Source organism: Columba livia, chromosome 20 (assembly GCF_036013475.1).
Source record: "Columba livia isolate bColLiv1 breed racing homer chromosome 20, bColLiv1.pat.W.v2, whole genome shotgun sequence".
Lineage (NCBI taxonomy): Eukaryota > Metazoa > Chordata > Aves > Columbiformes > Columbidae > Columba > Columba livia.
Window position 1 is genome coordinate 2792294 of NC_088621.1, and position 15908 is coordinate 2808201.

Genomic DNA, 15908 nt, shown 5'->3' on the forward strand with positions numbered 1-15908 from the left:
TTTTCTGCGCTTGCAATATCCCCGCTGGGACGGAGCCGTTCAGTGAGTAAGAGAAACAGTTTTATGAGCTCCCGGGTTTAAGCGGCACCGAAGTCCATGCAAGAAAAAATCATCCAGCAATCTACTCCAAGACAGCCCTGTTATCACTTCCCACCTACACGTACAACTTCTGCTTTTAAGTTACTACTGTCATTTGCACAACACTGACTGTAAGATTTATCTATTCTTGCTGCTGATTTAACCGTTAAATGTCTAATACAGCCCTTAAACACCTATAACATAACCTGAATAGGAAGAGACCTTTAAGTATGACCAACGCATGACGTCAACCCAAGTGGAGTTTGCAATATAAAGACGTGCTCCAAAACACGGGCTGTCCTCACGCTCCTCCTGCTCCCTCGAGCACTCAATCCCAGCTCCTATCGGCTGCTATCCCACCTAAAACCCAACATCGCACAGGATGCTCTGCCTTAATAGCACCTCATAAACCCGATTAATTACGTCAGCAATGATTTGATTAAAAAGATAAGTCCTGCAATGTGTTCAGAGGAACCGCTATGCCTGGTGATACTAAGACGAGGTTACTCATCAGCCATGGCGCAGTGGCAAGTTGGGAGAATTTAACTACGAAAATACCTGTTGCAGATTCCGGGGGCTGCACAAGAGCCATTTCAACCCTCTACTTGCACCGTGTTCAAGTATTTCCCAAGGGAGCACGAGTTCAATTACTTGGTCCCTGTATCCGCGCAGACTACAGAGACCTCCTCAGGGTTCATTAATTCCACCTTGTTCTTCCCCACAGAAGCGACAGTCAATGATCAGATTAAACCGAGATTCAATTTTGCTCCGATTATGCGCGATACAGACCCATGTCAAGGGAACCGGTTACATTATTCCACCTCGCGCATGGATGTGACCTTACCCTGTTCAAACTGCGTTCCTGAGTATTAATTGGGTTTTAACATGGGTCCCTAATGCTATTTAAAGCCCAAAGTCGATACGGAATTAGTAGACCAAACACATCTCTGCAGTAATTCAATTAATTCAGCACAGCCTTATTCCCCAGCAGTTTACATTGCTGCGCGAATAACAGCAAATAACTACAAGTCTGCCATGTTTCATCCTAAAAACAGCCACCTCTGAGCAGTTTTACAGCGTTTTTGTGTCTCAGGTTATGTGAGAAGGAAGGCGCACAGACTGCAAAGATGAAAGATGTTACCGCATTTATTTATGTTTTATTCTGATGGGGAGATGTTACTACAATTTTTAATTCTGCCTCCTGGCAACAGCAAGTGTTTGTTCAACCCCTTTGTTCCCTCCAGGCCCGACAGGAGCAGGGACGAGGGTGTTGCTGGTATGAGCCTTTTGTCCTAACGGGAACCAACTCAGCCCTTTACCGCACAGGACGGGTGGGGAGACGCCACGGCCAGACAGTGCAAAGGTCTGAACACACACCCACAAAACCACCAGCGGGTCACCCCGCTGCCATCACCTCCCGGGAAATAAATTCTCTGACCCTGGCAAGGAAAAGGTCAATGTAATGATTACCAGCGACTGCAGAACCTCACGCTTCTGCTCCATCCTCCTTTTGGGGGAAGCATCGATTCCTGTTGCGTGCCCATATGCTGGGTCTAAGTCCTTGACCCCCCCATGCCATGGGCAGCAGGACTGAAGGGCAGAAGCTCCAAAAAGGCTGAAAGAAGGTCACCAGCTGAAGCCACTTTCAGATCTACTTGAACCTGCAAGAGCTTTCACATCACAGACTGTGCTGCGCTCCGAAATACAAGTGTTGCAGGGCCCCACACCAGCACCCCAGCTCCCGAGCCTCAAAATACTCGGCTTGGCTCAAAATCCAGGCAAATTAAACCAGTTTTGTTTGATTTATTTTTTTAAAACAGAGATTCTGCCTTCTTTCCATTTTTCTAGGAATTGAAACTAAGAAAATAAATCAGGACTGTTCACAAGAATCTCAAAAACACTGAGGAAAACGCATCTTGAACCAAAAGATGATGTTTGGAAGATGAACAACACGCGGGATGCTACAGGCACCTGATCCCATGAGAACCGTGGAACGCTGCTCCGTCCCGTTCATCAGAGCGGCTCCCGAACGCACGTCAGCACAGGCGAAGGTGACAGGGACGGGGCCGCGTCGCTCCCGGGCACACAGGCTGCACAAAGTGATTTAAATGGGTCAGGATCCCGGAGCACATTCCCAGTTATTAATTCATGTGTCAGTACGACTGTCCATTACCACCCGAGGGGAGAGCAGGAGATTTCTTTCAAAAGGAGATTTTACATTGCAGTCGCAGAAGAGAGATCTCTTTGGAGGTTTTGCAACTAATAAAGATTGCCTAAAAATCGAGGGTTTTGTTTTTCCCCAAGTGCAGGAAAGCAAAGTTTTCCACTTTGCTAAGCCAGAGCCTGAAGCAAAGCTTTGTAAAGCATGACAAAATCCAAAATGTAGCTACAACCTTCTCTGTCCCCTTCTCCCGCTGACATGCCTGGTGGGCTCCCCTCCAGACTTAGACTCGGCTCAAATGCGACGCTGTTAAATCCCATCATGTTATGGTGAGCCCTGGGCTATCCAGCCTACCCAGCAAAGCCCTGGGCTGCTGGACTCCGCTTTGATTTATTTTAAAATGTGTTTCAAAGTGAAATTTCAAAATGTGAACACTAAAGACACAAACAACTGAAGGCAAATTAAAAAAAAAAAACAACATATCAAATTTATTAAAAGTTCACAATATTTTGGGGCATCTCTTGCGATGCTGATGGTCTCTGACTGCTGCCACTGTTGTGCTTCAAAACTTTCCCCCGTTTTTGAGCGCTGCTGTCTTCCTGTGGGTTGATATCGGCTCAAAGCATCCAACAATCAAATCATTTTAAAAAGGGGTGGCAGGGGGAGGGTAAAGCCCTTTCTTTCCACATTAATTATTGCTACCGCATGGGTTTTAGAGATAAACAGAAAACAGAACTGGGATGGGAAATGGAAACTGCTAATGCAACAAGTTATTGAATTAGCAGCATAATAGCAGCTGCCCATGTATCAGTGGAACGCTGTTTTCCATTAATACAGGCGCTCGGCTCAAAATAGCAGCAATGCTGACAATGAGAGCAGACTTGCTTTTCAGCAGCAGCAGATCCGTCCCGGGCGGCAGCTCCTCTCTGGCCCTGGGTAAGATCCACCGCAGTGAGATGAAGCTGCTGTATATTCACCTTATTGCTGAGAAGGTTCATCAAAAGTTATCCTTCGTTCTTCAGTCTGTTGCCTAAATTCTGAATGTTCGTGTCCGCTATAAAACAAGCGTTTGGTACTGAAATTTATATTGTTACTGCGGATGCGTGCTCATGTGAGCCCCTGACTAAAATGCACATTAAACCAGAGGTCTCAGAGTTGTGAGGCTCATACCTGCGTTTTTCCTGGGCTTGTTCTCACCGCTATAAATCAGATTAAAAGCACACGCGTGCATGGGAAGCTCACCCCATCAGCAAGGCTCTGAGCCTGCTGGCATCTCCTCTGCCAACTGAATCACCCAACAGACCCAGGAAGGCTCAGACCCCATCAGCTCCGTGCTCCAGTCGTTCAGGATTTGCAGCAAAACCCCTGATGATTCACTGTCCTTTGTCCCTGGCAGTTCCCTGGATAATAAATGGGAACAGTATTTTATTTATGCCCAGGTAATCAATTCTAAGGCAGAGGAAGCAGCAGATGAGAGTTATTTCCACAAAGAAAGTGATGGATTAGAAAAATCCATATTTACCCCGTCCCTCCTACTTGACGGGGAATTCTAAACCATTTTGAATTATGACCTTTTTCCTTCTTTTTTGGAACAGAATGAAATATTTTAAAATCACACAGCAATTAATTGCTGTATAAACACAATTATACAAGGATGTACAAATTACCTTGAGCTTTTTCTATTCAACAACCACATCCTGACTGTCTTCAGATCCTATTACAGACAGTAGGAATGGAGGGAGCCCGGGAACTTGTAGGGTGAGCCCCAGAGGACGCAATTACACAAGAGAGAAAGATCTGATGTAGGTAGCCGCACTATGGAATAGGTATTACAAATACTCAGCACACAGCTCAGATTTCATATCCTGACTTTTTCCTGCAAAGGGCATTTTTATTTGTTTATTCCCCCTCAAATAAGGCTGCTCAGAGCTGATGAGAAGCACTCAAACCACAGCCCAGCAAAGGTCCTGGGGATGGGTTTGATTGCAGGAGTTCATCTTCGCCTCATCAACGCTCAATTCTCCTGGTCAAAATGCTACAGAAAAGGCTCCTATTCAACAACTTTGATGACACATTGTTCTACTGAGAACTGAAGTCCTCTCAACCCGCATTTCATTTTAAAGGCGAGAACTACAAGATACCTTGACACAAGTTCACAGCAGCGACAATGGGAAGCTAAACAACTCCCAACGACTTATCACGGAACTGCTTTGCTGTTTGTCACTTACAGCTTGAACCCTAGCAATACTTGCAATTAAAAGCAAGCTCTGAATAATATCTACAAGTGACAATTCATTAAGGAACAAGAGCTGAAAAGCAGGATCCAAAAGCTACTGGACAGCTTCTAGAAATGTGCATAAAATTGATAAACCTGGTGCATAAAGAGCTAAGAGCAAATAAATGAAGAGAGGCTCACTGTGCTGAGCCAGTAGAACTAATACAATTATGAAATGTTTATGCTGTGAAGATGTTACTGCTGAGTCTGAGCCTGGAACAATGAGAACAGCCCTGTTCCCATTCCTAAAAAGATGTTGAAACGCTAAAGAGGTAGAAGAGAACCATAAAAATGATACAGAAGTGGAAAAAATGACATTGTGCCATAACAAAGCTGAATCTATTTAGCCTATCAAAAAAAGTGATCAAGAGTAACCTTGGTTACTGTGTACCACAACCTTTCATAGGGAGAAACAGTAGGTACTATAGATCTATTTCTGTAGCAAAAGGAAGAAAATAATGGCCAATGATGGGAAGCACAAGCCAGACAAACCTAAACTCAAATCTCCGTTTTTTTTTAACAGTAAGGATGATTAACCACTGGAAAAAACGACCAAGGGGAGCACTGAATTTTCCCTCTTGAAGTTTTCAAATCAAGCCCAAATGCTTTTTCTGAAGGACGTGCTGCAATCACGATGAATGGTGTGATAGCTGCTCTTGGCCTTACGAGTTCATCGCCATGAAGGTGGGAACTTAAACTCAAGATCTACTTTTTAAGCATGAGGAAACCCCGTGTGATGAAAAATAGTAGAGAACTTTACCCAGGGAAAGGAAATACTCACCTCACCCCACACACCATTATTTTCATTTGACCAGCCTTGGACACTTGCTAAATACCCCTTTCCATTAAATTAAAGTTTTGAAACCACCACATTGTAATTTTAGGATTGTTTTGGCTTGAGTGCACGTTCCCCCCGCCCAGCAAATGGCTCCATGTCTTCAGGGTGAACTGACATTAACATTTTGGCTGGTTCGTGAGGAGCGAAGCACTGACAACATCATGCGCTGCCTCGACCATGGACTCAGAAGAAACCAAAAAGACACACAAAAGCAAACACCAAAAAGCCCAACGATTGCTGCTTATTTCACCTATGCACGTTGCACCAAACGCCTCAGCGCAGCTGAATTAATCCACAACTTATCGACCTGAAAGCCAGCACCAAAGCTCCAAATCCTTGTAAGATCCCCCAGTTGCAAAAAGGAGCAAAGTTTGATGCTGTAAAGCTCAGCGAGAGGCTGTTGTACCAAGCAGCTCAGGCTCCAGCAGCCTGTTCGCCAGGGAAGCAATGAGGTCGCAATGACCAGGAGCCACATTTGCCCACAAATCTTGCAACTCCCACCTGAGATCATGGCGAGGATCTTCTATGGGCTCCCCAGCCAGCAATCCAACCCCAGTTGAGAAATTCAGGCACACACAAGTTCTCTGTTTTCCTCCAAATTCTCCATGCTGGAGGAGCTGCAGCCTTTTGTGTTGAAGGATTTCATGTTCACTAAGGGTCCCGTGAAGACATCAAAGGGAAACATTAACCTCCTCAGCAAGCCCCAGGCTAACTTCAGGGGACACAGCACCGCATAATGCTGAGCAGTTGGATCACAGTAATTCATGGAAAAAAAGAAACTGCAGGAGCCCACAAGACATTCCCTACATATTTCCATAATCGGGGACATTTCTGCTGAATTACTGTTCACATAGCTAAAAAACAGCCAGCAAGAAAGACATCACCACGGCTCTGTTTGGGCTGTGCCTTTCTGCTCTTGCTCCACTCTGTTTTTTACTGTGCACCAGGTACGTATGAATTCAAATAGAAAAGGCTGACGAAGGATGTGAAGAGCACAGAGCAGGTAGAAACCAGCATCACATCTGCCACTTTAAGATGTCATTTACACTGGTAAATGTCTATTTCGTTGGCTGCTCCCCCAGGCCCCACTAGAAAATGACGCGGAAGGCCCATTTCTCAAGAAAAGCCCCTCCATCTCCTTCCTAGAGAAGTTCTGCCACCATTGATTATCAAATATAGATGTTTCTCGAACATTCTAAAAGCCACGGGAATGCTGTGTCTGGGAAAGATAAACGTAACAAGTATCTTTCACTTATTTTTTTGGCAATTGGAAGGCATTGAAATACGCTTTTGAACTACAGTCGCCTGGCAAGGTGTTTTTGTTTTTACAGTAAAGCCAAAGAGGATTAGGACACACTGTACTAATTCATAAGAGCAGACAGTACCTGCTCCAAAGCTTTATCTTCCAAGCAGACTGGACAAACCAGCAGCATTTCAATTGTACAGGTGGGGAAAGGAGGAACAAAGAGATGAAGGGACTTACTCAAGGTCACAGATGAATCTGTTGCAGGGCAAGGCTGAGTTCCCCAAGTCTCAGTCCACTTAGGCATTGGAAAAAGCAATGAAACAAGAGAATGTACTAAATTTGGCAGAGATTTTTAAATGATGCTTCGCTACAAGGGAACAAGAACCTCCACTCATGCTAACCCAAACACCAAAGGAACGTATAAAAGGAAACTAGTTACTTAGTCCACCCAATCTATCTTATCACCTTATATTTCCTAAGTCTATAAGGCCCTTCTTGGCCAGACGATCCAACCCACAATTTAGATCTTATTACAAATCAGACATACCAAACCACTTTCTCCCGTCAGTTGCAGAAGATAAAAGGCCAAGTAAGAAGGCAACATTTTAGTAACCGGCTTCATGTAACAGCTTCGGATCTTCTTAAAAGCCTCTGCATCGATTATTTTCTTTAAATAGCAATAGCTTATTGAGAAACCTTCCACCCGTTTTAATGCACAAGGTTTTCCTTAAGTAGAAAAGAGAGCAAAAACTGTCCTGCCAAGGCGTGTTTGTCAAAGAGGTTTTGGATACGTGGTCCCGGCAAAACACTTTGAAGTCAGAGTAAGTTAACACTGGTGCTGAAGGGCTAAGGGGGAAACTTGGAGATGAAGAGGAAATAAAGTATTGACTGACACAGAACAATACTGGGATTCAGCTCCAGCTCGTGTTCCAGCCAACGGCACAAGCCAATGCTGCGATTCGTGTGTATCCAAAGGAGCTAAAAGCTCATGGCTCTCATGTGGTCTCTGCGCAACTTGGGGCAAAAGGAACAGAGGAATTAACTTCATCAAGCCAAACCACCAACACCCTGCTGTTACATAAAAGCTTGTTTTCTAGGGAACTCTTCCAAAGATGGTGTCATTTGGGCTGTTCCGATTAAAGTGTCATAGTCAGGTTCAAGATGGGATATGCTTCAGTCTGAGAAACACTCCAGTCTGACAAAATCCTCCCCTCCCTTCCCAGTCCTCGCGGTGCTCGTTTCTTCCTTCCATTTGCCACATTTTCACATGGAAACCAAGCATGGCAATTGCACCGCCTGGGTCTCAGACGCTAACACCAGGCTGTGATGAAAGAACTGCAGAAGGCCTCAGGGAGACGTTTAAAATCTAACTCAAACAGATAAAAAGATGACTATTTAAGTTTGCCTGGGAAAAGTTTCTACACATATTGGAAACCCCTTGAGGCAGGGACTGCCCTTCTGTTCTCAGTTTAACAGCCAGCTGTACAAATTACGATTGCACAATTACTTGTTTTATAAAGTTTTTCAGTTCTACGAATAATGTATCTTACAGGGTTTAGAACTATGAAAAATAAAACCTAAACCCCTAAACCTTTTACATCCAAGCTGCATTGCCCACTAGCAATGTGGTCCCAACGCTATTACAAATTTACACCGCGGTCTACAATGAACTTTCAGAACGAGCAGATACAAGCACCGTAGCACACCGTAGTTAATACTTCCATGATTCAATGCACACAGCCTCATATTGTGCTTTCATACCTTCCCTCCCGTGTCCACGTTTTAGCAGTCAGCATTCTTGGGCAGTTACTTCATGCCTCGACGGCTGGAAGCTCAAATTCCGAGCAGCCTGCAGCGCTGGCATTGCCCTGCTGGAAGCTGCTTACCTGCAAAGCTGGCTGCACCGTGCAGGGGACGCGATCCATCGCGGACGTGGAACAAGGAGGGGAAGGAAACGTCAGAGGTGAAAGCACCGGGCGCGCACAGCCTTGTGTTTGCCCTGGCTGGGGACCAGCCGCGTCAGAAAGACAAAAAAGCAGAGTGCAAATTCTAATCCACCATAAAAGCAATAAGTAAAACAAGTCTCCTTCTTTGTACAGTAAACCATATCGTATTCCAACAGAGAATCCAGCTGGTAACAACTCCCACCAGAAAGGCAGGGGAGTGACTACCCCATTTTACAGATATCTCAACTGAGCACAGAAGTCACGTAGCAGGTCTGAGGGGTTCAACATATTTCACATCCAGGTTGCTGTTGCCATTTACATTTCAAACCTCCTTTCTGTGGAGGAACTGTACAAACTCCTCCTCTTGAAGAGCCCGAGGCTTGACGGTCCCCAGGGACAGCTCTGCTAGGAACAACTGCAACTGTACCAGAGCAAGAGGAACCCTCACCAGGCCCAGAATGACTCACAAGTGAGTCCTAATAGCAAGCCTGCCTATTCACAAATTGGAAAAACCAAAATTGTAGCAGTCCGCAATCAGCATTATTCATACCAAAATATTTAAATTCAATTGTTCGGCATGGAGACACCACCATGGAGGTGCGGATCAACCTGGCCCACGCAACAACCGAGAGAAAAAGGATGGAGGTGGCCTCTGATGGGAGAGGAGACATCTGAGCACCCAGCACGGAGAATCCGAAAGGACACCCAGGGCTGCTCAGATGTCAAGCTTGGAAGGGCAGATGCCCCTGGTGCAAGGTGACACATTCCAGTCCTTCCCATGCCAACAGGAAGGGGAAGCAGCACACACGTTCCGACGGGCAGAGCACCTCTGTCCCTTCCAACCCCGGCCTTTCCCTCAAGGCTGCTCTGAGAAGCTGAACTGGTTTAAGGTGTGCACACTCACACAGAGCTCACAGCACTATTGCCTCTCAGCTAATAAATCTTATGGTGTGTCTGCTTTTCCTAACACAAACTTTATAAACTGAATGAACTTTATTAAATAGTTGATTGCCGAGGCAGCCAGAACCTGGAAACTTGATGCCTGACCACAGCCAGGCACTGCAGGCTCCAACAGACACTCGAGAACGTTTAGTTTTCACACTTCAGAAAGAGATCCTCTTACTGGCCTGCTGCTTCTGTAAAGGCCCCTGACCTACCAGCTCTGAAAGCTTTTAATTTAGCTTATCCTCAAGCCCTTTTCCCTTGTGAGCAACAGATCAGAAGACGGGACAGAATCCTTCCACCCTCCCCAGCTCCGAGCACAGCCCACCATCCACCCCTTGCTTTTCCACTGCAAAGTCTTGTTAGTAGAATGGCAACAATATGAGGGTTTGAGCAACAACTCTCAGTCTTTGGAAAGTTGTCTTGTATTTTGGTAGAAGCATCAGAGAACACTAGGGGCTTTAGTGTAGTTGTTTGGTGCAGCTCTGAGTTCAGCAGAGAGAACATCTCCAAACACTTCGCCTCCAAATCACAACCATGCAACAACCCTTTGCCTGTGCTGAAAAGCACGTACACGAACAAGAAGTATCAGGAAGGTAATTCACACAGTCCTGGCCATCAGGTAGTGCAGTTTTACAACTGGAAATGAGAAGGAGGAGGTGGTATCATGGGAGAGATGGACCACCTGTAAGCACTCTGGAGGCCCAAAGGTGGAAAACTGTCCCCTACAGCTATTTTCAAGATCACAGAATGGTTGGGCTTGGAAGGGACCTCTGGAGACCATCTAGTCCAAGCCAAAGCTTTGAAAAAATAACTAAGGGCAGCGGGAATCACTTAAAACAAAAACAGCAGCTCGCAAATAGGTCCTTCAGGCTGCCAGCCAATTTCCAAGCAAAAAAAAAAATGGCGGTACCGGTTCAGGCCACGCCAAGTGACCTGCAGCGAGGGCGAACGCACCTTCCGCTCCCCGGGGAGGAGGCGTCCGCCCAGCACCTGCGGGCGAGGCCACGCACGTACCTTGGAAATGAGCTCATCGTGGTTGGCGAGATGAGCCCGGCAGTGGATGCAGCTGTAGGTCCTGTGGCACGAAGGCAGATACGCCTGGAAAGTCTTGGACCTTGTCATCTTCACCATTGGAGCCACGGAGCGCTGCGTGAACTCGGGGGTGGCCCAGGAGGCGCTCCCGCAGGACGGGTCGCACGGGAAACAGCGGAACACGCAGGTAAAGGCCGTGGTTTGGCAGGTGATGGGTGTGGGGCAGGCTCCACACGCTGGTGACCGCTTCAGAGGAAGAGATTCGGGCAGAGGGAACGGGGGAATTCGCACAAACCTAAGTTCAAAAAAAAAGAACAGAGACAGAACACTCAGCTCACCAAATGGTCTCCGAGCCCACAGAACGATCCAGCCTTTGATGGAGAGAGCAGAGAAGAGTCAGAGCAGCCAGGAGATGGGTGTGATGTCTGCAGCTTGGATCAAAGAGGACAGAGTTTCATTCACAGCTCCACTACTGATTTGCTGACTGCCCTCACATCTCCCTGCTTCTGTTATCTACCATCTTCCCCCCGCAATCTCTGTTCTTTCAGCAGTTAATGGATTTGCAAGTGACTAAGGAGCCACAAAGATGCTAAAAGTATTATTTTCACCAAGCTTAGTCTGTCCCAAACGCCTCTGCAGAGCCGCACGCACCGAGGCCCATCTCCGCACCAGCGCTTGGAGGAGAGGCTGAGGGAGCTGGGGTTGTTTAGTCTGGAGAAGAGGAGGCTTAGAGGTGACCTCATCACTCTCTATAACTACGTGAAGGGAAGTTATAGCCAGGTGGGGATTGGTCTCTTCTCCCAGGCAGTCAGCAATAGGACAAGGGGGCATGGGCTTCAACTCTGCCAGGGGAAATTTAGGCTGGATATTAGAAAGAAATTCTTTACAGAGAGAGTGGTCAGGCATTGGAATGGCTGCCCAGGGAGGTGCTGGACTCGCCGTCCCTAGAGGTTTTTAAACTGAGATTGGACATGGCACTTAGTGCCATGATCTAGTAAACGGACTAGAGTTGGACCAAGGGTTGGACTCGATGATCTCTGAGGTCTCTTCCAACCCAGTCGATTCTGTGATTCTGTGAGCTGGGTCCTGCCGGACAGGGAGCAAACCGGGACCCCCAGTCAGCCCTGCCAGCTGCTGCCCAGCGTGACCCGCTGATGGGACAGCCCAGAAACCTGCGGGAAAGCCGGGACCTGGGTCTCCTCAGCCACCAGAAAAGCGCACGAGCCACCAAACCAGTTCTTCTCTCCATTCTGCCCCAGTTTCCACATGGGAAATGGAGCTTTACTGCATTACACTCTCCTTTAGAACTCCCGGCAGGCTCCAAATGTAGAAGCTACTCTATAAACCACACTCTAGCATTTATTATCTTTTTTTAAACTCGGAACATCTGACAGCAGTCAAAGCGAGGATCAGCCTCCAAAGACTATTCTTGATAGCAAGAGACAGTTAAGAATCCTATTCAGGATGGAAACACCATTTTACAATCTGACATCATCTGACAGAACCTGCAAGGCAGCTCAAGTCTGGGCCTCTTTTTGTTGGCAGAAATCAGTTTTTCAGATCCCACAACTCTAAGCCGTACCAGCTACAAGTGTTCCTTCTGAGGATGGAAGAAGCATAAAGGATAAAGGAGGCAGCTCCCCTCCCTCCCCGAAACATGGCGTGCATGCATGCTCTAGAAATTAATCATGAACTCTGGCTGCTCCTCCCAGGAGGATTTTCCTTGCCATAAAACATGTGATTCTGTTCAGTTTCTGAGTCTGCACTCTGTGTATCAAATACTGGAACAACGTTACCCCAAAAAGACCAAGAAAAACAAGAATAAACCCCCCACACCTGACCTGCAATGGGGATTTCGGAAGTGGACAAAACAGAAAAGTACAAGAGCTTAAGAGCTGGTCTCTGAGCCAGCGTGCGTAACTTGCCTGAATCACAGCTGATAATCTTCTAGGTTAGAATAAAACCAGCCCAGGTCACTGTGCTGCTACATCGCTAAAATAGCTCCTTGCTGGAAAGCCTCACCGTCAGACAGCGAGATGTGCAAAAAACCCTCATCACACAGGTAAAGCACCATTATGGAAACACCCGTCTCCAATATTCTGCTCCTTAAGTCTTCTCAGCATCACTGAAAAAGAAGATTCAAGACACCCAAGTTCTTTAGCGCTTCTGAGAGCATCACCTGCTGGTCCACCCCTGAGAGCCAGGAACACGGGCCACAAGCTGCCCAGTGAACAGATCCTCCAAACTCTACACGGGAAGGTTGGCACAGGCTCCCACGGGCATCATTTGGTGATAAGGTCCATGATACTACAACCGTGCACAGTGCTCAACAGGGGACAGGCACCAGTCAACAACAGGATACCCGTTTTCCCCTTTTTCTGAAATATTTTCTTCTGCTCTCCAGAAGGCAGGTCCCTCACACTCAAATGGGAAAGAAGAAAAAGACTTACTCATCCTGCAAACTGCTGATAAAGCATATCTATCATGATCATAATAGTCAGCACTTACGTAGCACTTTTCATCCTTAAAGCTCTTTGCAAACACTAAGTAAACAGATTAACCTTTTCCAATTAAAGTTACGGTGAGAGCTTTGGAAGACCCATCCTGACACAGAACTGCTCACTTCGCAGATGGTTAGGATCTAAATCTCCTCCTGTACAGTCAAAAAGGCTCTTGCCAGGAATTCCTGTGGCCAACCTGTCACTGAGCAGACTGCCTGTGCGCTATTTGCTACACAGCTGCATCTCTGGGCATCAGCAAGATTTATCTTTTGCACTAATCTGAGAAATAAGAGAAATCAGGCAGCCTTCACCTGTATCCTGCCCGAGTCCTCCACGTGCAATTTTGTCAAAACTGAGGTATTATAGTTTCAGGTTATAACAGTTTTGCATTAGATAGCATTGTTTTCCCCTCCACAGCGACAAGGGCTTCGATGACTGAACCTTAAGTTTGCAACGGGGCAGAAACAAGATGCAAACCAAAGCAGAATCCGTCCTTATTTTCTGCTGACTAGATGTAAGTAAAAGCAACGGATCCTCGCGCTGCTGAACTGGCCACACACCAGCCTTTACACTCACAAGACAACAGAACCATCCCCAAATGCCAAGCCCCGAATTCAGCAGCCGATACCTTATATCCCAGCCGCCACAGAACTGGGAACCTGGAATTTGTGAGCCATGTGCCTTGTCTTCCAAGCGCACGGAAGCAGGAGACCGAGTGTGCTCTTTCTGGGGCCAAACGCAATTGGATTCCAAGGCGCTGTCTGGAAGGAACAGATTACGTTGGACAGACCATCTGGAGGAAAGCGCGAGGACTGGCAATCACCTCACCCCATTTCTGAATGAGAAAACAGATTGTGCCTAAACCCGAGATTCCACTGATTTGCAATGAAATGCTGCAATCCCCCGCCTCTCCTTTTCTTCAGCACAGACAGGTGAACAGACCCACCACCAGTTTTACTCCTTCCCTCCCATCCTGCTGTGCCAAACACTTATTTTCTGATGAGCTGCCTAGTGCTGCAGCAGAATGGCTGGAGAAAGCAGCCCACAGCCATCAGAGCCGAACGCAGACACAAACGGTACCCAACCGGAATAATATAAGAGCAATCTCTTTATCTGTTGTTTGCCGACCCCTCCGTCCAGGCCTCCTGAGCACCAGAACAACGAGTCAACCAGGAAATCCTACAGCTGCGTTTATGTAACAGAGAAATGAACACACACAAACAAATTATCTGCTGCACGCAGCTTTCTGCAAAAGCATTTCGTGAGTGTTCATGTATTTGACCTCCTAACACATTTAACAGCAACAAAAACATTTGACCTTTTCGAAGCAGACAAAAACACAATATTAAAGTGAGATGATATCAGAGCCCAGATTAAGATTAATTGCAATTCCTGTTCTCAGTACTGTGCTGAGAAGGCAAATCGAACAGATCTCTCTGCTTAAAGCAGGCGTGAGAATGAAGATTTGCGAGTTAAGATCTTGGTGGGAAACCTCAGTAAGAAACTACCGTGAAAAAACCCTTCAGATAAGCTCATATGTGGCAGCCACGCTTTATAAAGGCACTACCTTCATACGGCATTGAGCCCAACAGCCTGGTCACTTGTGCACTATCGCACAAAAGCTCTGTCCTCATCATAGTATAGGAGAGGGAAAAACAATAGCAAATACTTTCTTACATCCTATAAGCATGGCTAGCAGCTTGTAAAACCCATTTCTGTCTCAAATATTATCTCAAAATGTATCAAATAGGATCTGTGGCTCTCAGCAATGCAAACCCAAATTTTTAATTTTGGTGTTTTTTTTTCTGGCCTAGTAGCAAACACCTTTGAATTAAACTACATTTAACAGCTAACGGTGCATTCATTTTACCGCAGAACAAAGGCAGGGGGATGATTTTAGGCTGTGCCTCTGGTTTATCAGAACGATGAGCTTTGATTACTTTATCGTCATGCTCAGCACTGTTAGAGAGAGGTAAGTATCTGTCACCAGCAACATAAACCAGTATTTGCCTTTTGTCCTTCTTCAAGAGAAATTTATCTCTGGGATGGATGCACTCAGGATGGAACAGAAATCTCTGCATATCAGTTAGTTCACAGGAAGTCAGAAAACTGGTCTAGAGAAAAGGAAAGAATTCTAGGGGAAAAAGCTTCCCAGCATCATCTGTTGTGGTTATCGGGGAGAGAATGAGCTGCGCGCACTGCGTGTGCCCGGGCTGCCCCGCTCCGTTTGAAGCGGACGCCACCTCCACGAAGCAAAAACCAGAACACACATTGTGCAGTTCCAACAACTTTTTGGTTCAGCATTCACCCTCCACCTGTGCAACACGAAGCTGTTAATGATTCAGGAAACGCAAAACCGAGAAATGCCAAGTCCGTGCCAAACGCTTGCCAGACAAGGCTACTGCTTGTACGAGTCCATATGGCACAATGGCAGAGAACAAAAACCACCACAGAGAAGCCTAATTTTGCATAAAACCCATGTGCAGTGCAGCTCAGATGCAAATGTTCCTGTTTCTTCTGGCAGGGCAAACAACAGGTTTGTTGGGTCTGAGGGCTTGTTTCATGGATTATTTGATTTTTAAGATAAACTTTAGTCCATTTAAGTATTTATTAAAAGACAGCAAATGCTACAGAAAGCTGCCTGTAGTAGGTCTGAAAAAAAGTCCATATCTTTGGAAACCCGGCCTTCCTTCTGTAGTGTTTCTTCTCATTAATATAGAAAGAATCAGAGATGTACGTATGCCAAATGCAATGAAAGAACAAGAGGAATGGGGTTTGGAGAGTCTTCCACTTTTACGAGGTCACAAACAATTGCAGCAGCTGGCTGTGCTGTAGGGTCTTAGTACGATCCTGAGAAAATGCTCGAGTTAAACACATTTACTTACC

The 15908-nt window shown here is 46.2% G+C and overlaps 1 protein-coding gene across 4 annotated transcripts in view; it reads right to left on the reverse strand.

Annotated features, from left to right (window-relative positions):
* Window positions 1-15908, reverse strand: part of YPEL2 (yippee like 2) — a 35679-nt gene that overhangs the window by 11665 nt on the left and 8106 nt on the right. For 3 of the 4 annotated variants that reach the window (XM_065036794.1, XM_065036795.1, XM_065036797.1), the window contains exon 2: window positions 10504-10816. In XM_065036794.1, the coding sequence (XP_064892866.1) occupies window positions 10504-10620 (117 nt within the window). In that variant the 5' untranslated portion in view covers window positions 10621-10816. Of the gene's footprint in view, window positions 1-10503; window positions 10817-13650; window positions 13784-15908 lie in introns of all 4 variants that reach the window. The other variant, XM_065036796.1, reaches the window with a different exon arrangement.